This window comes from Phalangium opilio, unplaced genomic scaffold (genome assembly GCF_054372755.1).
Source record: "Phalangium opilio isolate 3A_F unplaced genomic scaffold, DU_Popi_V2 ptg000521l_1, whole genome shotgun sequence".
Taxonomy (NCBI): domain Eukaryota; kingdom Metazoa; phylum Arthropoda; class Arachnida; order Opiliones; family Phalangiidae; genus Phalangium; species Phalangium opilio.
The window spans coordinates 113,745-140,083 of record NW_028324240.1 but is presented as its reverse complement, the minus strand read 5'-3'; the positions used below and the strand labels follow the sequence as shown (position 1 = coordinate 140,083).

Sequence of the window (26,339 nt, the reverse complement as noted above, 5' to 3'; positions counted from 1 at the left end):
TGTTCCATCTCTCCTTTATAGAAGTAAATTTTGGGATATTCGGTAGCGGCTTCAAGGGGTCCGAAAGCAATCTCTTTGAATTTGGAAGCGACACTCAACAAGCTTTCTGCAGCCATCGTCCAACAAGCAGTAAACTCTAATCAGCAACCCGATCTTCGACGCTTTGCACAGAAGAACGAAAATTTTAACAGTTTTATTGACAATAAAGTGTGAAGTTTCTATTATATTAAATGTTTGTTTTATTAAACCGCAACTGACACCATGGAATTAAGAAAGTTAACTATTGATCTGTTTCCACCCACAAAGGACAAAGAATTTCCAGGTTTTGAAATGATAAACGCGGCGTTTTGTAAAAAAAACATTTGCGGTTTACTAAAGCATCAAGAGAAATCCATAAGAGATGGTTGGGATTACGCTCAACAAACTGTGCGTATATCTGAAAAAATCCATTTGTAAGTACAATGATTTTTAATTTGTGAGAAAAGAAATAAATAATCTTTCTTTAAAGCTGTAGAAAACGAAACATGGAGAATAAGCCCACCATTTCCGAAATAACAAAAAAGTTAACGGAAGAAAATATGTCTGCAAAACTACTCTCTCTTAAGAAATTTAAAAGGCAATTGTTAATATAAAAATTTTTAATACTTCAGAAATTCTTGGCGGTGACATTATAGTTATATAAAGGAAACGTATATTTAGGACGCAAAAGCAAAGATATTTTCGAAAAACGAAAATTTGGACGAATTAATTGAGGCAAAATTGGCCAGGGCTACCGTGAGGGGCTTCCAAAGCAATAGGAAAGGGGGTTTTAGCCACAAAGACATTCTCGAAACGGGCTATGATAGTGGTTGGAAGTCGCGGGGATTGGGACAGGGATAAGGGAGTTGAGATGAATTGGAAATGACGATGGGCGACGTGCGGCACCGTATCTCTCCCAATTTACCTCGCGCACGCCCCTACCCTTCGGTAGGCAATTGCTAAGTGCTGCCGCGTAGCGCCATTTTATTTGTATGAGAACTAGCTTCTATTTTGAAGATAGAGAGAGCGCCCTTTACAATTTCGTCCAGTACGACCCTACCTAACCGCTGAGGATGCTGGAGGACTATGGTGCCGTAGGTGGGGGTACACAGGCAACGCTATAGGTATGGGGGTTTCCACTGCATTCCTTTCTCCTTCAAGGTTGGGACTCCAGGCATAGCCAACTCCATCACGCTCTCGACAACGCAAAGCAACTCGCGCCAGCGTGGGAAATAAGGCGGTGACACAGGGCAAATGACCAGTTTAAAAATTGCCTGGTCCAGTTCAAAAATTAAATCGGAGGGGGGGGTCAGTGGTCCACGAGACTACTAAGAAAGTTTAAGGGTAACCAGACTCCACACTTTAAAATTCCAATATTTTAATTATCCACTTCTTTAGTTTAGCAGACGAGGTGCTCTGGTCAATGGTCACGGACCAGTTTATTTATTCCAAGTCAGGAAAGTCGCTGGTCTAATGTCCAGTTTAAAAAATGCTTATTTGGTCACGGACCAGAAAACTCACGTAAACGCGACGCGAATGACGAAAACTACGTATTTTCCGACTGAGGAGAGGCGAAATAGACCGGCCTCCTTTTACGTCCCCCCTTGTTTTTTGAAAGTGGGACTGGGACTATGGGGCGCGAATACTTAGGTATCTTATACCTTCTCCCTAGTGAACTAGATATCGCTTCTTGGTAAAACTTTATATAACTAAAACCATGAATTTATAACATATGTTCCATAACAAGGTTCATACAACTTTTGGAAAACAAATTTCCTTGAGATTTCCAGGCTTTCCCCCATATACTTCCCTGAGTTTTCCAGGTTTTTTTCCGTATATGGAGCAAATGTTAACGAAGGAGGGAAGGGGCAAATAGAACTATTACAAAATCAAAGGATATCCCCGTATCTCTAATATAACCAGAGTTACGAGCTTCCAAAATTTAGTGTAATGTTAATCCTATGGAGAAGGCAAAGTACCTACAAGCACTCACAAGCACCTACAATTACCCGGGGCAAGTACCTACTAGCACCCGGAGCAAGTACCTACTAGCACCCGGAGCAAGTACCTACAAGCACCCGGAGCAAGTACCTACTAGCACCCGGAGCAAGTACCTACAAGCACCCGGAGCAAGTACCTACAAGCATCCGGAGCAAGCACCCGGAGCATGTACCTACAAGCACCCGGAGCAAGTACCTACAAGCACCCGGAGCAAGTACCTACAAGCAACCGGAGCAAGTACCTACAAGCACCCGGAGCAAGCACCCAGGAGCACCCGGGCAAGCACCTACGAGCACCCGGGGCAAGTACCTACAAGCACCCGGGGCAAATACCTACAAGCACCCGGGGCAAGCACCCACAAGTACTTACAAACACCCACAAGTACCCGGGGCAAGTACCCACAAGTACCCACAAGTACCCGGGGCAAGTACCCACAAGTACCTTGAAGCACCCACAAGTACCTACAAGCACCCACAAGTACCTACAAGCACCCACAAGTACCTGCAAGCGCCCACAAGTACCTAAAAGCACCCACAAGTACCTAAAAGCACCCACAAGCACCCACAAGTACCTACAAACACCCACAAGTACCTACAAGTACCTACAAGGACCCACAAGTACCCACAAGAACCCAAAAGTACCTACAAGCACCCACAAGTACCTACAAGCACCCACAAGAACCCACAAGTACCCACAAGCACCCACTAGTACCAACAAGCACCTACAAGTACCCACAAGCACCCAAAAGCACCTACAAGTACCCACAAGCACCTACAAGTACCCACACGCACCTACAAGCACCCGGGCAAAACACCTACAAGAGCTCAAACGCCATGTTTTTCTTGCTTAATATCCCTCTAACGGCGTGAATCACGAAAAAAACACCGTAAGTCCAATATAAAAAATTAGGCCTAAAATGCGTGTCTCTCACAGTGGTAAAACGCCGTAATTCCAATACCCAAAACAACGTAAGTCAAGGTATGTGTTAATAATGATAAAAATCAATACTTAAACTTAATTGATCTTAATGAAACTAAAAAAGGCGCTACATTGAACTGTTCTCTTTCATTTAAGATAGTTCCCAAACGTATCGAATGAATAGTTTTCCATATTCCTCTTTTTTATAAAATTCCCATGTTATGTCTATGGAACAATGTAGTATCTTTCACCAAATGTCTGATTAATTTTATGGATTCTAAAACCACCCTTAACAACTTTTTTCTTCATAGAATTAACTGTTAGTTGGATCTCTTTGAAATTTTAACCACAAAATTAGGGCCCAAATTTAAGTTCACTGGCAAAATTTCTAAGCAGCAAACACAATACGAAAAAAGTTACGGCCAATCAAAGAACCTTCCTTTAGCATTAGAGGCAGTATCAAGTCTTATGCGCAAAAGAAGGAAATATTTTCCTGTTTTTCTTTTCTCATAAGGTGAAAAATTTGGCAATAAATGGAAAGGATTCGTATGAAACCAAGAAGTTATATCCTCTGAGATACTGATATAACTTCTTGATGAAACTTCATACGGTCCGATAATAAATCAGAAGTCGAGCTATAAAGTGAGAAATAATGGCACGAAAAATGTTATTAATTTCTGAGGACATGTATGATAGGTTAAATTCTAATAGTAGTTTAAAAGTCGACACTTCAATGGAGTTGGATAAGGAAGATAAGTTGAAATCTATCATTAGAGATACTAAATTAAATGATACAGATAAATTATTAAGATATAATCACGTACTTTCGAGGGAAAATTAATAAAACAGCGAAACGGAAGAAATGAAACCTGCGAAAAAATCAAAATTAAAGTTCCGAAATCACCTCTTCGGTTCCTCCCTATAGTGCAGTCGAATGTTTGAACTTGTACAAATGGATAGACCATTTATCAAAAATAAAATGGACGTACGTCGGGGAATTAATATATGAGAATATGTTAGAACAAGCGCGCGCCAATGTTTTGGTAGATTTGATTTTAAAGGGAGGGTGTAAAGGAACAATTTTATTTTTCAACGCGCGAGAAATCGAATTTTCAACCACGTGGTAAGCACACAGCCACACGGCCATCCACATGGCGCAAAATATTTTATTTTAGCACATCGGTCAAACTTCTGGACGTTAAAAAAGCCTTATTACGATTACATTATTAATCATCCTTAATTTTACAGTCGAAATGAATTTGTAAAAAGGCTAGCTTCATAAAGTTTTCAAAAAACGTTTTTAAATCAAAACATTTTTGTTTTCTGACTTTGTCTCTGCCTCCTATATTGCAAGGTCCAAGGCTTTACGGATGATCGATGATTAGATAGTTTAATCAGGTGTTTAAATGTAACTTAATCCCGGCGATACCATTAATGTCAAACGCAATTAACATACTCATGGTTAAATTAAAGTTAATTAAATTGAATTGCTCAAAGATAATTATAAAATTAAATCAACAACTCAACTATTTGCTCATCGATAATTAGGCTAGTTTTTAACTTTTTGTCAGTTTTGCTGTTTATTTAAACGTAATTAAACAATGGTTAAATACTGCAGCGTGTATGGGTGTAATTTTCCACGCGACGTTAAATTGTCGAAACAATGGGATATAGCTTTAAAAATGGGTAAACCACACACCAAGTCCATGGTTGTCTGCTCCCTTCATTTTAAATTAGAGGATTACCGCCTTCAACCGAAATATGAACATTCAGGTATGTTTTAAGCGTATAATATTAATTTAAAACCAATTATAATAAGAGTTATTATTGTAGATAAGTTAAGCTACCCGCCCAGACTTAGACCCTTGGCTGTTCCTTCCAAAAAACTCCCTTTAAGGAAACATGATCAACAAAAGTTCAAGGCTAATGGGAGATTGGAAAGACTGAAAAAAAGGAATCAGCTCTCACAATCTCCAACTTTGCATGCAAGTGAAACAGCTGAAATAAATGGACCAGCAGACGCAGAAATTCTAGCTGAAAGATTGGGGATTGATGCTGTTCAACAAACTACCGAGGAAACTAAGACCGACAAATGCACCACTCCAAACCCCAATGATAAATCAGGGTTGCCACGGGTCAGGGACAACCTGGAAAACCTGGAAAAGTCAGGGAATTTGAAAATGGGCCAAAAAGGTCAGGGAAAAGTCAGGGAATTTTATTTTAGTAGGTAAAATTTCTGGGGATAAGTCTTTATTGAAAGAGTAATGAAAGTTTCTCATCCTCTCTTAACAAAGAAAACTCTAGAGCAATCCTAAAAAATGTCTAGAATTGTTTTTGTAAAGTTAAAGAAATCTACCAGACTGTTATATATAGTTAAAATGTTTCTTAGTCATTTGGTGAAAAATGTTTCTTAATCATTTGGTGAAAAATGTTTCTTAATCATTTGGTGAAAAATGTCTCTTAATCATTTGGTGAAAAATGTTTCTTAATCATTTGGTGAAAAATTTTTCTTAATCATTTGGTGAAAAATGTTTCTTAATCATTTGGTGAAAAATGTTTCTTAATCATTTGGTGAAAAATGTTTCTTAATCATTTGGTGAAAAATGTTTCTTAATCGTTTTGGTGTGAAAAATACATTGGAAAACTTAAATGTAGAGACTTTATTTAATTATAAGCACTTAAAACGTGCTGTAAACATTTACACTTTCGGCCTAAAAGGAAAGGGAAAATCTCAGAAAAAGGTCAGGGAAAACCTGGAAAAGTCAGGGAATTTGGTTTTGAATATTCCGTGGCAACCCTGTAAATGCATTATGGTCAACACCTTGGAAAATCATACATGTTATGTTAATGCTTCTAATGGAATATTGAATGCCACCACTATAATTTCATTAACAGGATTACAAAGTACTGGTCTATTTGATGCGATCATTAAAAATATTAACAGTAAATTCAAACCCCTTTTTCATGGACAAATAAGGTAGAGAGGGCCAAGAATGGGGGAAACTACGAGTCTCGAGATAGGGTATTTTTGACACTCATGAAACTAAAACTTGGCATTTGATTTCATTCACCGCTCTATCAGCTTTGTTTGGAATAAGTAAAGTTCAGACCTCAAATCATTTTAAATTAACTCTTACGCAATTCCCAAGCTTGTTAAAACCCGTGAAAAAAAATGCAAATAAATAATGAACCCAAGACTCCTGAAATTTTGTAAAACAATTTTATTTAATAAATTTGTAAGATTCTATCACATTTTAAGGATCTTAAAAATATCACTTCAGCCTTATTTGCGCCATTACATTCCGTCCTTTTTATTCCATTTCAAATAATTTGGAATGTAGTAATTAAAATAGGCAAAAAACCTTTTAAAATAAGTAATTTATAATCTTGGTAAAAGATTGTTAATAAATTTTTGGTCTTTAGGCACATCAATAACAAAACAGTCATCTTCCAGTTTAGAATAAATTCCAAAATGACAACTTTGAAGTCCTAAAACGGCCAAACTAAGTTGCACTTGCCCATAATACATTTGTTAGGGTTTCAAAGAAAATGTTCCGTCCTTCTTGATTACGTAAGGAGTTTTCTTGAGGACTGTTTCTAAGTTTCCTTTTTCACCAATGACTGGACACTTCATTTCGACCAAATTATCGTTGACTATTCCGTCAGGGGAACACCCCAAGAATGGATAAGAAGGGTTGACTTCAAAACCAATCTTCGGTACTTTTAAATTAGACTTTTTTTAAAGCAACAAGTGGTTTTTTCGTTTGTAATTCCATACTGTGTGAATTCATTTCCCTTAAAGTTTGACTTAAGAGCTTTTCGAATTTTTTCAGTAGGATCTTTTGGAAAATATGTGTAATACTCGTAGCAATTTTGACAAGAGAGAGACTAACAGGTACTAAACAAAACGAAAACAGTATTACCAATTTTTATACTCATGTTATGACCAAGGCTTAAGAGGTTTCATAACTAATCTGGTTAATATTAAGGTGATTAGGTTTTCAACACTTACCATTTTTGAAAATATTCTCTTCTGAAAATTGTGGATCATTCATTGCAAGAAATTTCGAGTACTAATTTTCATTTGGCACTGAATTATAAGTTTAAACGTCACATACACTGCCGCTGATGCTACAGGTCTCAGGCCTGCCATTTTTTTCCCCTAGATCAAGCTTCGCGTTTTCTCCGGACGGTGGCACTAGTGAAACGATTTTTTCGTTCTAGGCGCGGAATCTGGCAGCTCTGAACTAGGAAAATTTTGGTCCAAAAAGGGAAATTTTAAGGGTTAGAAAGGGAAATTTCATTTGTCCCACCTGGCATCACTGCTTTGAACATCCTTTCCTTTGTTCTCTTGCGAACTCTGCGTTTAACGGCTGTGGAAGATTTCTTATGCTTTTTGTGAATGGCAATTGAAAACTTATTGTTCGAAATAAGTATTTGCTTTGAATTTTGTTACCATAGTTCTCATTTTTTATTAGGCCTATTAATTTACCATTAATTATAGTTTATTTTCAGAGTTAACTTCAAGTAAGTATTTCTTTGAACGGGTAGTTTTGTCATATATTTTTATTTGTTAGGCCTATTTATGGGTAAACTAAGATTGTTTTCAGGATATCTAACAAGTCATGAACTAGGTTAGGACATTTTCAACGGTCTGAAATCAAAATTGACTTTGTGCCGTTTAACTCGGCTGTTATACAAATACGAGAGAGTTAAGAAATGGCATCTAATGTGAAAGAAACATCAGCCGAAAAGATGAGAAGGCTACGTTTGAATCCAGAATACAGAGAAAGAGAAAAAGCACAAAGACTAGAGAGATATGCGGCAAGAAAGAAGCTAGAGAGGCAGTTGGTGTTCGAATCTCCTACTAATCAGGGCCCATCTACCATTCAAAGTTCTTTCACTCCGATTTAAAACGTCGAGATTTTAAATCCTAAATATCAGTATTTTTTCGTCTTTTGTCTCGAAATATTTCTTTCGTGTGTTGTCAGCACGCTTAAAACCACGTTATAGATTACCGCAAAATCACTCCAGTATAGGAACCAGGGTCGTGCTGAGAACCAAAGCTAGAACATATTTTATATTGAATAAGCTGCCGTCGAACATAGGGAATTGCCAATCCTGTAAGCCTGAGAAACATTTCCTCACTAAGTTTTTACTTTCGCGAGTTTTAGAGGTTCGGAAAAGTATTGGTCCGACCCTGCCTGGCAGGCTGGGCGTCCCTTCAACCACATTTTTCTTTATAAATTATTGCCTTACTAAGTTTTTACTTTCGCGCGTTTTAGAGGTTCGGAAAAGTATTGGCCCGACCCTAGCTGGAAGCTGGGCCTCCCTTCAACCCCATTTTTAGTTCTAAAATTGTTTTATACTAAATTAAAACATATAAAATTGTTTTTAAATTAACTTTTTTGGCACAAATATTATGAGATTTTTGTAAGTTTTTTCGGTTCCAGCTTCTCTGATTAATTAACGCTTAGTACGTCATAAACAAAAAGGAATGAGGTTGTTTTTGGCGGTAATATATATCGGGCCTACCTTCTATTCAGTACGATTTTCTCTGTTCTTTATCTCCACCATCCGTTTCCGTGTCCCGTCTAGCGTTGTTCTTTAGGGCTTATGCAAATTACTTCATTTCTATTGCGTCAAGTTTCAAGAGAACATGACTCGGGCCTAATTCTAAGCGCTTGTTGCAAATTGCTATTAGCGTGCAATCAATGAATAATTTTAGTATCCAAACGCATCAATTATCCCTCAAATATTAGGTTTGCAACAAAAATATCAAGAAAATTGTTCCAGTTCATACCCAAAATGAAGCTAGATTATTTTTATTCATAATTGGAATGATATTTGATATTTAAAAGAAAAAAATTAACCGTAAAGTATATATGCCGGGGTCACCTTACAATAAATTTAGCTAGCCAAGGCAAAACGTTAATATGGCCGGGGCCATCTTGTTGCTTAAATTTTAGGGGTCATCCGTAAAACACTCATTTCATAACTCGAAAACCGTGGCACGGACGGCAAAATGTCTCAGAATATTTTCGACTCAAAATCGCCCATAGTTCCCATAGTTTCTAAATCCAACTACCTTTTTTGAAACACCCTGTATAATTTACAATGTTTCCAAAGTTGCCGTGCGTAACTAACATGTTTGGATTTCAACAATTTAAATCACGTGATTTTCAAAGAAAAGCGTTATTTCCGAGGCTATCTCTGTTTTTCTCCATTTTACCCTTAAGTATCTGCTAGTTTCCACTGAGCCAAGTAGAACCTCTGCATGCATTAAGTATTTCCCTCCTGAATCATTCATGGAAAATCTACTACCCTATGAAAATTTAAACAAGCCGAAGGTGAAGAAGAATAATTCAGTACTTGGACCCATATTTCATATTTTTAACAAAGGTGCCAGGGGATAGATCCTTCCCGTTTCTAAAGGTGTTTTGACATTTTTAGCTACATCGTACCATATGATTTTCGTGACGTTTTTTATTTTTGACGAAAATATATTTAAAGTAAAACTGAGGATTAGAGGCATCCTAGCCTTGTACGTACGGACATTTCAAGGTGAAATTGCCCAGTGTATAAATAGACCTAGGTACAATGTTTCGGGTCAACCACAACTAGTTTCAAACCATGTCCATGGACGAAAACCGAGAAGGAAACATATGCAAGAGAATGGAAAACCTGGCAATGGAAAATTCAAAGGTAAATATCTTCTTTCAACAGCGAAATATTTTTTGTTTTCAATCGAACACAGTTTAGACCGGTCACTATAAAAATAGTAATTTTTCTTTTTTGACTAAATGTGAATGACTAATTTCTTTTTTACTCTGTACAACAACAGTGTTAGTTGCAAGGAGGGAAATAGACTAGTCTCGTGATATTTATTTATTTATTTATTTATTTATTTATTGTTAGCATTGGGCGTGAGACTTGTGGTGACCGCCTAGTAAATGAGAAAGGTTTGAGCGACTAGAAGTTAAATATGACATAATAGTATACCATAGTACACTAAGTTTAGATTGACTGAAGAGGAACGTAAAACATAATATTAACTTGGAATAAATACAAAATAGTTATAAGATAGGAAAATAGGTTGAGAAGACAGTGTCATAATTTTTATAGAACAGTCTGGGATAAAGTGTGATTAGATGAACATTCATTAATTCTACCATCCATGAATGTTGTTTTATGCAATTATAGTCAGAAGAGAACCAGAAAACGACAGTTGCGGGATATGTTGTCCCCGAGATTGACCCGGTGATCATACCGGATATTAAAGGCCAAGTTAAATTACGGGAATCAGTAATCACAGCTGTTTCAGTTACAGCACAAATTGTGCCGCGGATTGAAAAACTGGGCGGAAGGAAAACAAAGTTTAGACGTTAGGGTTATTTTCTATTTTTAGTTTCTTATATTTTCTTATTTACCTGTGTGTTGTACTTATTTTTATATACAATAAATGCTCATCTCATTTCATTATTAATATTATTATTGTATATTCTCGTGAGTTGTTCTGCAACTTTTTTATACACAATAAACTTCAATTTCAATTATACATTATAAATATTATTATTTTACATTATTAATATTATTAGTATTCATTATTAATATTGAAATGAAATGTTTGTTTATTGTGTATAAAAAAGTTAGTATTATTAATATTATTAATATTATTACCGTTATTAACGTTATTAATATTATTATCGTCATTAACGTTAATATTATAACCGTTATTAAAGTTATTAATATCATTACCGTTATTAAAGTTATTAATATCATTACCGTTATTAAAGTTATTAATATCATTACCGTTATTAAAGTTATTAATATCATTATTATTATTAATATTATTATTAATATCATTTGAAGGAACTCCAGAATGTGTGTTTCTGGAAATTAATCTTGACAATTCGCGCTCAATTATGTTGGGAAATTGTTATTTTCGCCCATCTAATGATGATTTACAATATAAAAACTATAAGGATTGCTTACTTACGGCTACCCTGAATACTGATTGCGACATTCTGCTCCTCGGCGATTTCAATCTTCCAGGGATTAACTGGGAGATATTTGGCGATCACGGTTGCACCTCCCCTGTTAAACATAAAGCAGCCCACGTCTTTGAAATATGCTATAGCTTAAATTTACACCAAATCAATAAGTGTCCAGAAAACAAAAATTTACTAGATTTATGCCTTACAAATATAAACGGTATAGAAATTATTGATCTTCAAGATCCTTTCGTCCAGATTGACCCTTATCACCCGCCCTTTTGCCTGAAACATACAAATACCTTTCGCAGTACTTTACCATCTATCAGCCCCGTCTTTAATTATAGGAAAGGCGATTATTTTAGACTTTATAATTCGCTGTACAATACGGATTGGACACCAATTCTGGGATCTGATGATGTTGAATCTTGCGTTAAGTATATAACGGACCGTATACGTTACCGATACGTCCACGTGTATACCTAAACGCGGTCGACCTGGTGGAGGAAAATTTCCCCACTGGTACTCAGTTGAACTACAACGGGCAATAAAAAATAAAAAATACCTTTATGGGAAAAAGCTTCGCACTGGGTTATTGCAGGATCCTATCGCATTTCGTAAGAGCAGGGCCATTGTCAAGCGTTTGGTAGCTCGTGACAGAAAATCTTTAACAGAACAGGTTTGCGAAAACGCATTAGCCCACCCTAAACAATTCTGGCGTTTTGTCAATGGAAACCTTAAGGACTTTAGCTCTACTATTACGCTCAATATAGACAAACGGCTCGTTTCTGAACCGAATAAACTGGCTGAATGCTTTAAAGACCTATTTTCAGGGGTTTCCGTAGACAACACTGACCGGAACGAGACCTATTCCCTTGACTCGCATGACATTGCTGCTCATAGTTACTTAAACCAGATTATAACCCAGTCTGACATCTTTTGGGCCATAAAACGCCTGCCAAACAAGTTTTCGACGGGGGTTGATGGTATTCTCGCGTTCATTATCAAGGGCTGTGCGGATGTCCTTTTACCCCTACTGGAACATATCTTTAATCTGTCAATACAGCAGCATTGCTTCCCTAGCCTTTGGAAAACAGCTGTAGTGGTGCCCATTTTCAAGAATGGATCATCCACAGATCCCAAGAATTACCGCCCTATTTCACTTTTAAGCGTCTTGGCTAAGATTTTTGACATGATTATGCATAAATTTATGCGGGGTTGGTTCGAGTTCTTTCCCAACGAATGCCAGCATGGTTTTTCAACGGGAAAGAGCGTTGACACCAATCACGCTTCCTTTATGAATATGGTGGCTCCTGCGGTCATAGATAGAGGGCAGGTCGATGCAGTTTATCTGGATTTGGCGAAAGCATTTGATAGGGTTTCCCATCGGTTCTTAAGGGACAAGCTAAAAGCTCTGGGCATGGGTGGCAATCTTTTATCCTGGGTAGTAGACTACTTGAGCACTCGGGTCAATGTCATAAAATGCAACGGTGAACTAACAAATGTGATATATCCTGTCCAATGTGGCGTTCCTCAAGGGTCATCATTGGGACCACTTTTATTCAATGTTTACATTTTTGATTTGCAATTTGCCGTACATCATTCCAAGCTTTTCCAATTCGCCGATGATAATAAAATATGCAAGAGTATAAATTGTAAATCTGATAGTGCACTATTGCAACAGGACCTTGATTAGTTAGCCCTTTGGTGCTCTAAGAATAACTTACCAATAAATCCAGTCAAATCAGTCCATGTGACCTACACGAGACGCATTTGCCGAAAAGTGATCACGAATTACATCATCGATTCTAACAAAATACCTCGAAAAGATCTTATTAAAGATCTGGGCGTACAGTTTGACCACCGACTTTATTTTTATGAACATATTCACTTGTGTGTAAACCGTTGCCGGCGAACACTCGCGGTTTCATACAAGTTAACCAAGAAATTGAATTCTCTTTCGCATTTTCGGCTTCTATTTCTAAGTCTGGTCAAATCGCGACTAACATTTGGCTGGATTGCTTGGGGGGGGGTTGTAGCGCCTACCTTCTCGCTAAAATAGAGGGTGTACAAATAAAATTTGTGGAGTATTGTTTTCGAAACTATCTTAAAAATTTAGAATATAACTATGAAAATATCCTTAGTCTCCTTGGACTCCCTACTATAAAACGTCTCTGTTCACTCACTGATTTGAAATTTATCTTCAAATTAATACATAATTTTATGCCAATTCCCTCTCTGCTAGAAAAATTAAATTTTAATGTTCCTCGACTTTTAAGAATCAACCCTGATACATTCTATGTTAAAGGCTCAAGCCTAATCCCTATTAATAGGATGCAAAGGTCCTGCAATCTTTTGAAAGAAACGTTAGACATATTCTCTGTCAATTTTGCACAAATACATAATTATAAATGCAACTGTTAATTTTCGAGTTAATCGTCTTGTATATATGTAATATTTTTGTTATATATAAGTGTATAAGAGAGTATAGACGCCAGTATACTCTGTCAGCTATATGGTGGTACTGTGAGGAGGAGGGGGTTCATTTCTCCCCCCTTTTCGTTCTTCTCTCTAGTCGTGCCTGGGGGGGGATTGCAAGGGGGAATTGATGACGTCACGTGATGTTGTTGGCGGGAAATTTGAATTTATAGGGTTTTTTATCGTTTATTGTTATGACGTCACGTAATTTATTGGTGTTGAAGGCATTCAGTGTCCATAGTGTTATTAATTTGGTGTATCTTTAGGATATTGTGTACATTTAGGGGATGCTTTATTGGTAATTCTATAGGTTCTGTAGACCCTTTCTATACCAACCCTGCCGGTAATGTTATTCTTTGTTTGTATGTATGCTTATGTTATTCTTATATTAAAGAACTAGTTTTAATTGAGATATGGTTTACATTGCAAAAGGTACAAACTAAACTATGGTGATGTTCTAGGTGTACTCATGTTTTGTATTGTTATTATCTGGGTGTATCTTTAGGATATTGTGTACATTTAGGGTATGATTTATTGGTAATTCTATAGGTTCAGTAGACCCTTTCTACACGCACCCCTCCCGTAATGTTATTATTATTAAGGTATCTCCATGTATGATTATGTTATACTAAAGAACTAGATTTAAGTGATATAGGGTTTACATTGCAAAAGATACCAATTAAGCTACGACGAAGGTCTAGGTGTACTCATGTTTTGTATTGTTATTATTAGGTGTATCTTTAGGATATTACATTCATTTAGGGCATGATTTATATAGGTTCAGTAGGCCCTTTCTACACCCGCCCTTCTAGTAATCTAGTTCTTTGTACGATTTTGAGATCTCTCCATGTAGGCTTATGTTATACTATAGAACCGGTTTTAAATGAGATATGGTTTACATTGAAAAAGGGTACAAATTACACGCGGTTCTAGGTGTACTCATGTTTTGTGTATTGGTTATCAAGTTACTATGTTAAAACAATAGTACACTTTAGTATCATAAAGGGAAATTACGGCAGTTTTTGCACAGTTGGATAGTTGATTAGAAGTTAAAATGAAGCAGTACTGCTAAAACATCATAAATAAAATTTGATTCACATTAGTTTTAATACGAATTTGGAGAATAAGTACAATTACTTGTGTTAAAATGCGAAATATTACTAAAAAAACATCAGAAAATACGGGTTACATAGAATACATAGCAAATAAGCACAATACTAGTTATTAAATTAAAAATCCTCATAGGATTGACTGAAAAATATATTTTACTACGCGCTAAAATATTTATATACGTAATCATTGCTAAAAAAAACATCATTAGAAAATACGAATTACAATGGTTTTGATATCAAACAAATTCACTAAAATGCAAAATTAATACTACTTCAAAAACATGGGAGTACAAGATGATTAAGCACATAAACATTTACCATCATAGAAAATACAACAATATTACTGCATGCGAGATTATTAAGTACATATATACCTCATGATTCTTTTGATTGCCGTCCAATCTCTCTCTCGTGGATTAGCCACTCTTCGACAGAGAATCCCTACTGCATTTGCAATATCTGGCCTAGACACCGTGGCTAAGTGAAGCAGAACTCCGATCGCTTTTCTGTTTTGTGAGTTGTTGGGAAGCAAGTCTTCGTCGACGCTTAACTTTGGATACGCTAGGTCCATAGGTGTTTTAGATGGTTTGGCGTTAGTCATGTTAAAATCGTCCAACATGTTCGTAATCTTTGATGTTTGATGGATGTTGTAGCCTCCTTTTGTTGTTCTTTCAAATTGTATTCCAAGATAATACGAGACTGCGCCCAAATCCTTAATCTCGAAATGTTGATTCAATTGTCGCAGTAAGGTTTGGATGACTGTAGTAGAGTTGCTGGCAACTAGGATATCATCCACGTATAAAAGTAGGTACGTCCAAGTCAAATCGTCGTGTTGAATAACATATAAACATGGATCCGCTTTGCTTCGAGTAAAACCATGACTAGTGAGAAAGTCGTTCGCTTTTTGATTCCACGCCCGCGCTGACTGTTTCAATCCGTAGATGGAACGCTTTAACTTGCATACCAAATGTTCCTGGCCAATCGACTCAAATCCTGGAGGTTGATCCATATACAAATCTTCATGTATGTCCCCATGTAAAAACGCGGTCTTTACGTCAAAATGTCGAACGTGCAATGCCTTGGCGGCAGCAATGCGGAGTAAGATCCTTACAGTCTCATATTTGACGACTGGAGCGAAGACGTCATCGTAATCTTCACCAAATTTTTGCGTGTATCCTTTGGCAACTAGGCGTGCTTTGTATTTCTGAATGTTTCCATTTTGGTCGTACTTCCTTTTAAAGACCCATTTGCAGCCTATAGTTTTCCGATTTTCAGGCAGTTGCGTTAGCTCCCATGACTCTCTCTCGAGCTTCTAGAGACGAGATTTCCTCTTTAGCAGCCGCTATCCATTTAGATTTCTCTTTGGTCGGCATAGATAATACTTCTTTCCATGATGATGGCTCTCTCATGTGACAAGTCATGGCTTGGTATGTTAGTCTTGGGGGTGGTATGCCTTTGTTTACCCTTTTTGATTGACGTGATTCTGGCCTTGGGGACTCTGGCCTCTCTTTGTCTGACAAAGCGTCGTCCGCGTCTTCGGAAGTGGACTCTGTACTCTCAACGTCTGACAAAGCGTCTTCTTGTTCTCCGGAAGTGGACTCTGTACTCTCTTCGTCTGACTCAGCCGCCATCTCGTCGTTGGTATCTGATCCTTCGTCATTGGGTGATGGTAGGCTTTCAAATGGTATATCGCTGTCCCCTTCTGAAGGTGATGGACTCTTGGTCTTTGGTTGATCTTCGGCATCATGGCCTTGGCCTTCATCAAATGTGACACTTCTACTCATCGTTATCTTGTCAGTATTCGGATTGAGAATACGATATCCCTTTGATGCAAGTCCATAGCCAACCAGAATGCCCTCAAAAGCATGGTTGTCCCATTTTCTTCGTTTTTGCTTCGGCACGTATGCGAAAGCTTTACAGCCAAAAACCCTGATGTGACCAAGTTTTGGCTTAGAGCCACTCCAACGTTCGTAAGGGGTCGTGTCCAGCGGACTAGTAGGAAGACGATTTTGCAGGTATGTGGCAGTCATGATGGCTTCACCCCAAAAGCGTCCAGGGAGCTTGGCGTCAAGCTTCATGCATGTCGCCATTTCAACAAGTGACCTATTCTTTCGCTCCGCGATTCCATTCTGTTGTGGTGAATAGGGTATCGTAGTCTGGTGCTGAATGCCTTCCCTCTTAAGATATTCGTCTACACTCCGTCCAACGTACTCACCACCATTATCAGATCTGAGTACTTTCGGCTTCCTTTGGAAAGTGTTGCTGACCAATGCAACAAATTCTTTGAGGAGAGCTTGCGTTTCATCCTTGTGCTTCATTAGATACGTGTAAGTGAATCGGGAATAATCGTCGATGAACGTGACCATGTATCTGTGTCCGCTACACGTTGCTACCTTCATGGGGCCGCAAACATCGATATGCACGAGATCCATTGGCCGCTTACTGGTGGTGACAGATACTTTGGGAAAGGGTTTTTCAGTCATCTTCCCCTTTATGCAATGTTCGCAAAGAATATTGGTCGAACAATTCCGTAGCGTAATTCCGGTAGCCAATCCTTGTTGCGCTAACTTCTTTATCGCTGCAGGATCTCTATGGCCCAGTCTGCGATGCCATAAATGAAGACTGGTGTTAACTGTGGGATTCACGATGATGTTCGCCCTTTGTTTATAATTCAGACGATATAATTGTCCATCCATTTCGGCAACAGCAGCAACTTGATCTCCTTCCATGATAAGACAACGATTGTTCTTCTTAAATATTATCTTGTGTCCCGTCTTCGCTAGCCGGTGAACTGAGAGCAAGCAGCCTCCAAGAGATGGTACGTAAAGAACCTTCTTTATCGTTATGCGTCGAACAGTACCCTCTGGCCCGAGACATTGTAAGGTTCCGTATCCAATTCCTTCAGCGAGAATTTCCGAGTCGTCCGCCAAATATATTTTCTCCGTCCTTCGTTCCAACTTCTCGAAAAACGAGCGGTCACTACACATGTGACTTGTTGCGCCTGAATCGACGTACCAAGTATTCAGTGTCGTTCCCTTTTAGTGACCATAAAAGCAGCAAAATCATAGCTTTTCGACGTAGTAGCACTTTTTGACATCTGTTGTGTTTTGGCCTTTCCATGTCCCTTTCGGAATCGACAATCTTGGATAAAATGACCAGGTTTTCCACAGTGATAGCAGCTTTTGACGTCCTTCTTGTACTTGCGCGGTTTATACTTGGAATCTGATGCGTTCAGCGCTAGCTCTGACAGGCGATCGTCGGATTGAGTGGAACTCTCCTTTTTCCTGTTGTATTCGTCAATTAACTTGGCTCGCACGAAGTCTAAGGTGAGATCGGCTTCAGGACGGACTTCCAAGGCCGTTACCAACGCATCGTAGGCCTCCGGAAGACTACAGAGAATCATACAAGTGACATAGGATTCTTTCATAATTTCACCAATTCCTCGTAGGCGTTCCACGATCTCAAGTATTGTGGTAATATGTTGCTGCATACTTTGTCCTTCTTTGAATCTCATCTTATGAAGTTTTCTGAGAAGAAATAATTTGCTCGTCATATTGGCCTGTTCATGAAGTTTCTGTAATGTGATCCACATATCTCTTGCTGATGTCTTATTAGTAATATGAACTAGTTGGTCATCTTCGACAGAGAGGGCGATTGCAGCTTGAGCCTGTCGATCTCGTTTGTTCCAATCTGCCGGTATATTCGTGGTAGGTTTCGGTTCGTCGACAATTTCCCATAGAGCATCGCGAGACAGCAGCATCTTGAGTTTGAATTTCCATAGTTGGTAATTTGAGTCATTGAGCTTAGCGAGAAGTGGTTTTGCCTCTCCATTCGTAGCCATGACTGGCCGGGGATCTGAGACCTACTCTAATCTAACCGTAACCCTACCGCGAAACTTAACCACGAATACTGACATTAGCTACTGGACCCATAACGTAATAGAAAACGCAAGATCAACTAATAATGAAGGTTTATTAACATAAGAGATTAACACAATTTGTACATAGTATATATAGATTTAGTAAAAAAAACTAATAAACAATTAGGTCTATTATTGGCCTATAAATAGGGCGCCGTTGTTGTCTATTCTAACAAATATTATGTATTATGTTCCTCTAGAGTCAATCTACACTAAGTGTACTATGGTACTATTAAGTCATATTTAACTTCTAGTCGTAATAAGACGATAACTTTGTAACCGATTTGCTTAAAAAGCTGAGGTTTACCGAGTAAGAAATAATAAGACAAAATTAGGTGGTAAAAATTCTATCTTTTATTATACCAGGTTCTGGTTGGGTTAGTTTATACATAGAAAAAAAATATTATGGGGTTAGTTAATTTTAGTATATGATAATGCTATTTACAATGTAAAGTACTCAAATTGGGAAGCGCCAGTAGGGAATGTCCGTCCTAAAGAAACATAACACTTACAGTAATGTTTAGAGCCATGGAAACTGTCTTTGGTCTTGAAACGGTACGTCTATTGCTGCCGGCGACAGATGTTAGCCACTCGGGTGTCGAATAGGAGTCCTACTGACTAACTTCCTGACTAGAGTACCACAGACTAACTAATCTCCGCTCCCTAGGCTATTCAGGCTATATATACTATTCCCTTATCTCTAGATCGGCCTATCTAGACCAGGGGGCGCTCAAGTAGTGCAATAGAGCTCCCTCTGGCTAGAGACTCCTTCTTATTAGGAAGGATATAGGCCTAGGGTTAAGTTCATATAATTTGGTGCCTGAATGGGTAAGTCTAATATGTTTATTAAGTTATAAATTAACGACGATGGAGTTAGATTTATAAAGACTTTATTTCAAGGAAAAGTATCATGTCTGGACAATACCAGCGCGATAACGCGAATGCCTCTAGGAGCGCATTCCTGTCTCTCTCTTTAAGAGAGATGAGGTTATCCCTTTGTAGAGAGGGTGGCGCCATCTAGTGGCGGTTATGGGAGTTACAACTTATGTTACATCTTTTCCTCCCCAATAAATGGAGTTGAGAGTTGGATGGGTTTTAAAATTAAAATGTGGCAATCTGGATTAAGGTGATATAAAATTTAAATGTGGCAATCTTGATGTAGGCGATAAATGGGTTTGATTGAGTAATTGATTAAGGTGCAGGTTAGATAAACACAGGTTGATTAATTGGATTGGTGTTAATTGATTAATTGATGAAGTTTGATTGTCCTAAGGTCGAGGTGTGAGTAACATCATTGCGTCCGGTAACGTAGAGGAGGGACATGAGGTCTTCCAGGACGTGTGGTAGGCCAGGGTAGGGTTTTGTCAGTGGTTGGTGGCTTAGCGAAAGCCGGACGATCATGTGGAGGTCCAACGCGAAGAGGGGGTCGTTGATTAGCGGGAACGGATTAGGCGGAGGTGACCGTGAGACATGCGGGGAAGCCGCGGCTAGTGGAGGCGAGAGAGGAGTGTTGCGGTGGTGTCTCCTGTAGTGGCTTCCGGCACGAGGCGGGCAGGTTTGCGAGTCGAAGTCGTACCCATGCGGCGAGCGGTGTGTACCGGAGGTGGGGCGTCATATGAGGGTGTAGTGAGAGTACGAGAGGCGGAAGAGATCGGTGCGTTAAAAGTAACTACTGCCTTCAGGTGTGTGCGAGTACGCCGAAATATCTGTCCCCGATCGGTACGGATGACGTAGGAGCGGGGTTCGGGTCCGATGGATACTACAGTGGCTGGAAGCCAGTTTCGATGGCCCTCAAGGTATCGAACCCGTTGTTTAGGTTGGAGAGGAGGTAAAATACTAGTGAGTTGAGCGTCGGCTCTTGAAACCATAGCGTGCTGTTGATTTTGCAAGATTTTGCGATCCGTGCGCGTGCGTATTAGTAGTGAGGGGGTCCTGATACGTCGGCCCATGGACATTTCGGCGGGCGATGGGAGCGACCCCCGAGGGGTGGACCGATAATCCATTAAAACATACGACAAATCCTTACCATCCCGCTGGGCCTTGATGAGAGAGTTCTTAATAGTTTGGATGGTCCGTTCGGTCATACCGTTCGATTGGGGATAATGGGGGGAGGAGGTGACGTGTGTAACACCCCATTGTTCAAGAAAATGTGCGTATCCAGCCGAGTTGAAAGGAGGGCCATTGTCCGAAAAGAGGCGCTGCGGTGCCCCATGCCGCGCGAAGTGCGGGTTGAGGAAGTTGACGACGTTAATGGTCGTAGTGTTGGAAAGCTCTGAGACTTCCACAAAGTGGGAATAATAATCCACGAGGAGAATGTAGGAGCGCGAACCGATGTGAAAGAGGTCGGTGCCCGCCATCTCCCAAGGCAACTGGGGCACAGGGTGAGGGAGCATGGGCATCGATTGATTGGCGCGGCCCCTGTTGCTGCAGATTTCGCAAGCTTGGATGAAACGAGTTAAGTCATGGGACATGCCTGGCCAGAATAAGTGGATTTTGGCCTTTGGCAGGCAGGAGTTGATGCTATGGTAGGAGCCATGAAAGTTGTTTAGGGCGGTTTGTTGGAGGGAACGGGGAACGACTATGGTTGAACCCCTGTAGATCAAGTCGTCTTGGACATGGAGTTCGTCTTGAAGGGGCCAAAATGGGCACAGTTCCGGGCTGAGCTGCCTCAAGGTGCGAGGCCAGCTAGATAAAGTAAACTGTTTGACTTGTTGAAGGATAGGATCCTGCATAGTGGCCTGCCGGTATTCCTCGTGTTTAGCCGTCGGAAGAACAGATATAGCGTAAGCAGCCGTAAATGGGCCTTCTAAGAGGTCGGTATTGAGCAGCGTATGTGGTTCAGAGGCACGGGAGAGCATATCCGCGATATGTAATTAGTAGATAGAAAGTGCCGAATTGGGGCCACTGGCGTCAGACAGTGCCAGCATCGTGCCAGATGGCACCTGCAAATATGGCGTCAATGAATCAAACATGGCGCCCACAGAATTATTTCTTCTTATGGCGCCAGTGAATCAATCATTTTTCTGACAATCCTGCTGTGACGTCAATGACGTGTCTTCCTATGGCGTCAGTGAATCAGACGCACCCTGAAATGTTAGGCTTATGTGTCATATTACCTTTCAGATATATTGGTTCAAACGTATATGACGGTAGAACTGTTATCGTAACTAACACTGTAATTAAGTTCTATCAACACGTGGTTTAAACGTCATGTCCACTATAAGAACATGATCGGCCTAAAAAGAGTGCCATGTTCACATGGTCAGAAAGTCACGTGACATTAAAGTATAAAAGTTAATTATATACATATTTCAAACTTAATATCCGCCAATTCCACTTAATTGATAGGCATATTTCACATTCTCAAGGATAGGACAATGTAAATAAAGAGGTCGGTGAACGGGAAAAGAGAAACTCGGATGGTAAATAAACGGTCTATGTCAATAATTAGAAATCATGATAAGCCCTTGTAGAAAGCGGTTAGTGTCAACATGGGATGATAGTTGGGGTTGCAATGTTTGTTTATGCCAGGAAACTTGTAAATAAACAAACTAGATTGAAACTTGGCGTGAATTTCGAAACATGGCGCGGTTTCCGACTTGACGTCAACGGAAAAACCCATATGAGAGTTCGGGCAAAGATTAAATGGACGACGTCAAGAGTACAAAAGCCCGGCACGTGTCCAAACTCAGTCACTTCTGTTCCTGACTTCAGACGAGTTACAACCTGCTCCTTAGTTGCTTTATAGTATTTTTCAATACTTGGTAACATTTGCTGTTGCAAGTTATTTTGCAGAGGGTAAGAAAAAATTTACGGGCTAGTACCGAAATTACTTGTGATTTTTACAAATACTTGCGATTTTTTTACAAGTACTTGCGATTTTTTACAAGTACTTGCGATTTTTCTGAGATTGTCCTAATCTCATTCATTCTTTGACAATGTTTAAGTGTAATATTTGTGAGCATTCCTACCAAGGGAACAGGGAACTTTTGAGACATAAAAGGGAGAAACACGAGGATGTTAAATACCCATGCTCGCAATGTCCTGCCGTTTATACCAGACTTGCAAATTTAACGTTGCACGCGGCTGCCCGACACTCTACCTTTAAGGTTCCATCCCCCCTCATGAACAATGCAGGTCCATCAACTTCTACCTTCGTCCCTTTCTTGGGTCCATCAACCTCTACCTTTGTTCCTCCTGTTATCCCATTCTCGGGTCCATCAACCTCTACCTTTGTCCCTCCTGTTATCCCATTCTCGGGTCCATCAACCTCTACCTTTGTTCCTCCTGTTATCCCATTCTCGGGACCATCAACCTCTACCTTTGTTCCTCCTCTTATCTCATTCTCGGGCCCCTCAACCTCCACCTTTATCCCTCCTGGGAAGAACAGGCCGAAACGGTCCACGTCCGACCCATACACCCCTGAGCCGAAGCGGCCGAAACGGTCCACGTCCTTCCCTAGATGAACTGTCCGACGATGAGAATCGTGCCCTGGACGCGTTCATGAACCGAAAAGAGGGTGTCATCAATGGATCTCTACTGGGAACTCCTCCAGCCGCCGTTTGCGAAAATCTTGATGAGCTGTCCGACGATGGAAATCGTGCCCTGAACGAGTTCATGGACCAGGAGGATGACTTCCCAGCCCTTTCCAGCCAGGAGAACCGCGATATCCATCACTTTATGGATCAGCAGGAGGGTGGTGGCGGTCAAGAGCAGGAGGAGGAACCCATCGTTGCGTCACCGGTAGTTCCCCATCACGACGAGCTAGAGGAACTGGAAGTACTCGGTAGGGCTATTTTTTGTGCACGTTTCACACCCGTAGCGACCGAGACAGACGTAGAGCTGTACGTGGGTAGACATAGGGTAGCGATTGAAAATTACTTGCGCAATAAACTGGCTAGAGATAGAGGGATTAAGTGGTATTTAACTGTCAGGGCTCGCTACATCCGTCAGTTAGCCGACGCTGACGAGGAAGTAGAAAATTTAATTTATCACAGAACCCGAAACCTTGCTATTTCGAACCCCGACGGTTTCCCCGGACAGATTGATTTTAGTATTACGACTCTGAAACGTTAAATGGAGGAGTACGAAGCGCAAGGTAGCGGGTGGGTTCTAGATAAAATTCTCTCCCTGCAAATTAATATCATAACGTACCTCCCGCTTCACGGGGGTACGTACTTTGAAACCCCTAAAAATCTTCTAGCTAAAAATGCCCTTTTAAATGTGCGAAATACAGACAATAAGTGTTTCTTATGGTCAATTTTGGCACATTTACACCCTGTTAACCATGGGAACCACCCCAATCGTGTAACAAAGTACCTAGAGTATAGTAACGAATTGGACATGGCCTGCATTACGTTCCCCGTGGAAGTAAATACCGGTAAATTAGAGAATTTCGAACGGGTGAATAACCTTTCGATTAATGTTTTCGGATACGAGAAAGAGGTCTTCCCCCTTTACGTGAGTTCCAACAGAGTTGAGGAACCACGCCAAGTAGATTTATTACTATTAACCGAGGGTGAGAAGAAGCATTTCTGCTTAATCCGAAGCATGAGTCGACTTTTAGCGACGGCGTTCACCGCAAACGGACACACGAACTATTACTGTCGTTATTGCCTCCATCGATTCTCCGGTGTAAACTCGGAGGAAAACTACAAGAACCACATCAAGGAGTGTAGTATACACGGACCCCAGAAGATCGAGATGCCGGTAAAGGAACCTATTCTGGAATTCAAAAACGTCGCATGGCAACAGAGGGTAAACTAAAACTTTTGTTATTTATCAGGGTATTTTGAATAACGCGCCAAAAATAGTTTACTGAGGCTATCGTCAGACGGCGCCTATAGCAAGATAAATAAAGCAGACGATAAGATGCATGGGAGAGAGAGAACGTTTTGTTTACATAATATCTAATATAGTTTATTTCTATTTTCACAGGTTAAATACGTCATCTATGCCGATTTCGAGTCTATTCTCCGTAAAGTTCACCGATGCGATCCCGATGTCGACCTCTCTTCAACCACGAAAACTTCGCAGCATATCACCTGTGGGTTTAGTTATGTCATCGTTAGTCACGACGGTACAGTCTCTAAACCAGTTACTTATCGAGGGATCGATGCCACGGAAAAGTTTTTAGAAAACCTTTTGCGTGAAGACGCAATTATTCAGCGTGAGATTAAAGATAACGCACCCATGAATCTATCAAACTTAGAAAAGGCGCAATTCGCCTCGGCCCAATCCTGTTACTTATGTAACAAGGTTTTCACTGTAAATGACTGTAAAGTTCGTGACCACGACCACACTAACGGAACCTACAGGGGAGCTACCCATAATTCGTGCAACCTGAAACTGAAGACCCGGAATTTCGTTCCGGTCTTCATGCATAACTTATCTCGTTACGATGCTCATCTTATTATGGACAAAATTGGATTGGTCAAAGATCACAAGAATACGTGTATCCCCACGAATTCCGAAACGTATATTTCGTTTTCTCTGGGTAATTTACGATTCTTAGACTCAATTAGGTTCATGCCGGCATCGCTAGAGACACTCGTATCGAATTTGGCTCGAAGAGGAGCCGATAAGTTCAAGTGTTTAAACTCTGCCTTCAGCGCTGACGAAGTACCGCATCTGCTGAGGAAACAGGTTTACCCCTATGACTACTTCGACTGCGAGACGAAATTTGACGAGACCGAGTTGCCACCCAAGGATGCCTTCTTTAATTCCTTAACTGACGAAGAGGTTAGTGAGGAAGATTATTCTCAAGCTCAAAAGGTTTGGGAAAAATTCCAACTCACTAACCTCGGTGAGTACCATGATTTATACGTTAAGACCGACGTTTCACTCCTAGCGGATGTTTTTGAAAGTTTCAGGGCTATGTGTCTAGAATATTACAAGTTAGATTGCGCGCACGCATATACAGGTCCTGGTTTCGCTTGGCAAAGCGCACTTCACATGACCCAAGTGAAATTGGAACTACTCCAGGATCCTGATATGCATCTCTTTATTGAGAAGGGTATAAGAGGGGGTGTTTCTTTAATTACGCATAGACTAGCCATAGCCAATAATAAGGATCTCCCCGAAACATTCAACCCAGCAGAACCTAGCTCTTACATTACCTACCTAGACTGTAATAACCATTACGGCACCGTAATGTGTCATCACCTGCCGATGAGAGGATTTCGATGGATTCAACCATGCCAAGATTTCACTCGTGAAATTATCTTGAATCACCCAGACGATGATCCCCAGGGTTTTATCCTGGAGGTGGATCTTGAGTACCCGGAACGTTTGCACGAAAAACATATCTGTCTACCCTTAGCACCCTAACGTAGAGTTATTAACGCGGATGAGCTTTCACCGTATTCGATTGAACAGTTGAACAAACTGAAAATTAACGTACATGATAGCCTTCCAAAGTTAGTTCCCTCGCTCTATAATAGGGAGAAATATGTTCTCCACTACCGGAATCTCAAGTTTTACATCGCTAAGGGGATGAAATTGGGGAAAATCCATCGAATACTCACATTCGAGCAGGGTGCGTCGTTAAAACCATTTATCGAGTTCAACACGGAGAAAAGGAAGCAGGCAGTGAACGACTTTGAGAAGGGTTTTTTCAAGTTGGCCAACAATAGGTACGCATCTACGCTACGCTAAGTTATTATTTCACACGTAAATTAATCAAAAAAATTTTATCTATTAACATTGTTTTCGGGAAGACGATGGAAAACCTCCGCAACAGGATCAACTTTGATCTTGTCCAGACCCGGGAGATGGCAATCAAGAAGGCCAGTTCGCCGACATTCCAGAGGTTCACCATCTTTAGGAACGAGCTGGTCGGGATCCATCGTCTGAAGAAATCCCTCAAGTTGGACCGACCCATTTACACCGGTTTCGCCA

The 26,339-nt window shown here is 40.0% G+C and overlaps 4 protein-coding genes across 4 annotated transcripts; 3 read left to right on the top strand and 1 right to left on the bottom strand.

The window, feature by feature from the left end:
- Positions 1-261: 261 nt before the first annotated feature.
- Positions 262-6,149, top strand: LOC149589643 (uncharacterized). The gene is made up of 4 exons (XM_089861822.1): positions 262-430; positions 4,771-5,130; positions 5,232-5,266; positions 5,668-6,149. Exons 1-3 carry the CDS (start codon positions 262-264, stop codon positions 5,261-5,263), a joined length of 561 nt encoding a protein of 186 aa, XP_089717948.1. The 3' UTR covers positions 5,264-5,266; positions 5,668-6,149.
- A 3,255-nt stretch (positions 6,150-9,404) lies between these two features.
- Positions 9,405-12,627, top strand: LOC149589642 (uncharacterized). The gene is made up of 3 exons (XM_089861821.1): positions 9,405-9,642; positions 10,810-11,382; positions 11,462-12,627. Exons 1-3 carry the CDS (start codon positions 9,405-9,407, stop codon positions 12,625-12,627), a joined length of 1,977 nt encoding a protein of 658 aa, XP_089717947.1.
- Positions 12,628-19,685: 7,058 nt separating this feature from the next.
- On the bottom strand, positions 19,686-21,298 carry LOC149589641 (uncharacterized). The gene is made up of 2 exons (XM_089861820.1): positions 20,017-21,298; positions 19,686-19,927 (listed from the first exon to the last, which is right to left on the bottom strand). Exons 1-2 carry the CDS (start codon positions 21,296-21,298, stop codon positions 19,686-19,688), a joined length of 1,524 nt encoding a protein of 507 aa, XP_089717946.1.
- A 2,485-nt stretch (positions 21,299-23,783) lies between these two features.
- Positions 23,784-25,769, top strand: LOC149589640 (uncharacterized). Its single transcript, XM_089861819.1, has 2 exons — positions 23,784-24,197; positions 24,378-25,769. Exons 1-2 carry the CDS (start codon positions 23,784-23,786, stop codon positions 25,767-25,769), a joined length of 1,806 nt encoding a protein of 601 aa, XP_089717945.1.
- The last annotated feature ends 570 nt before the right edge of the window (positions 25,770-26,339 follow it).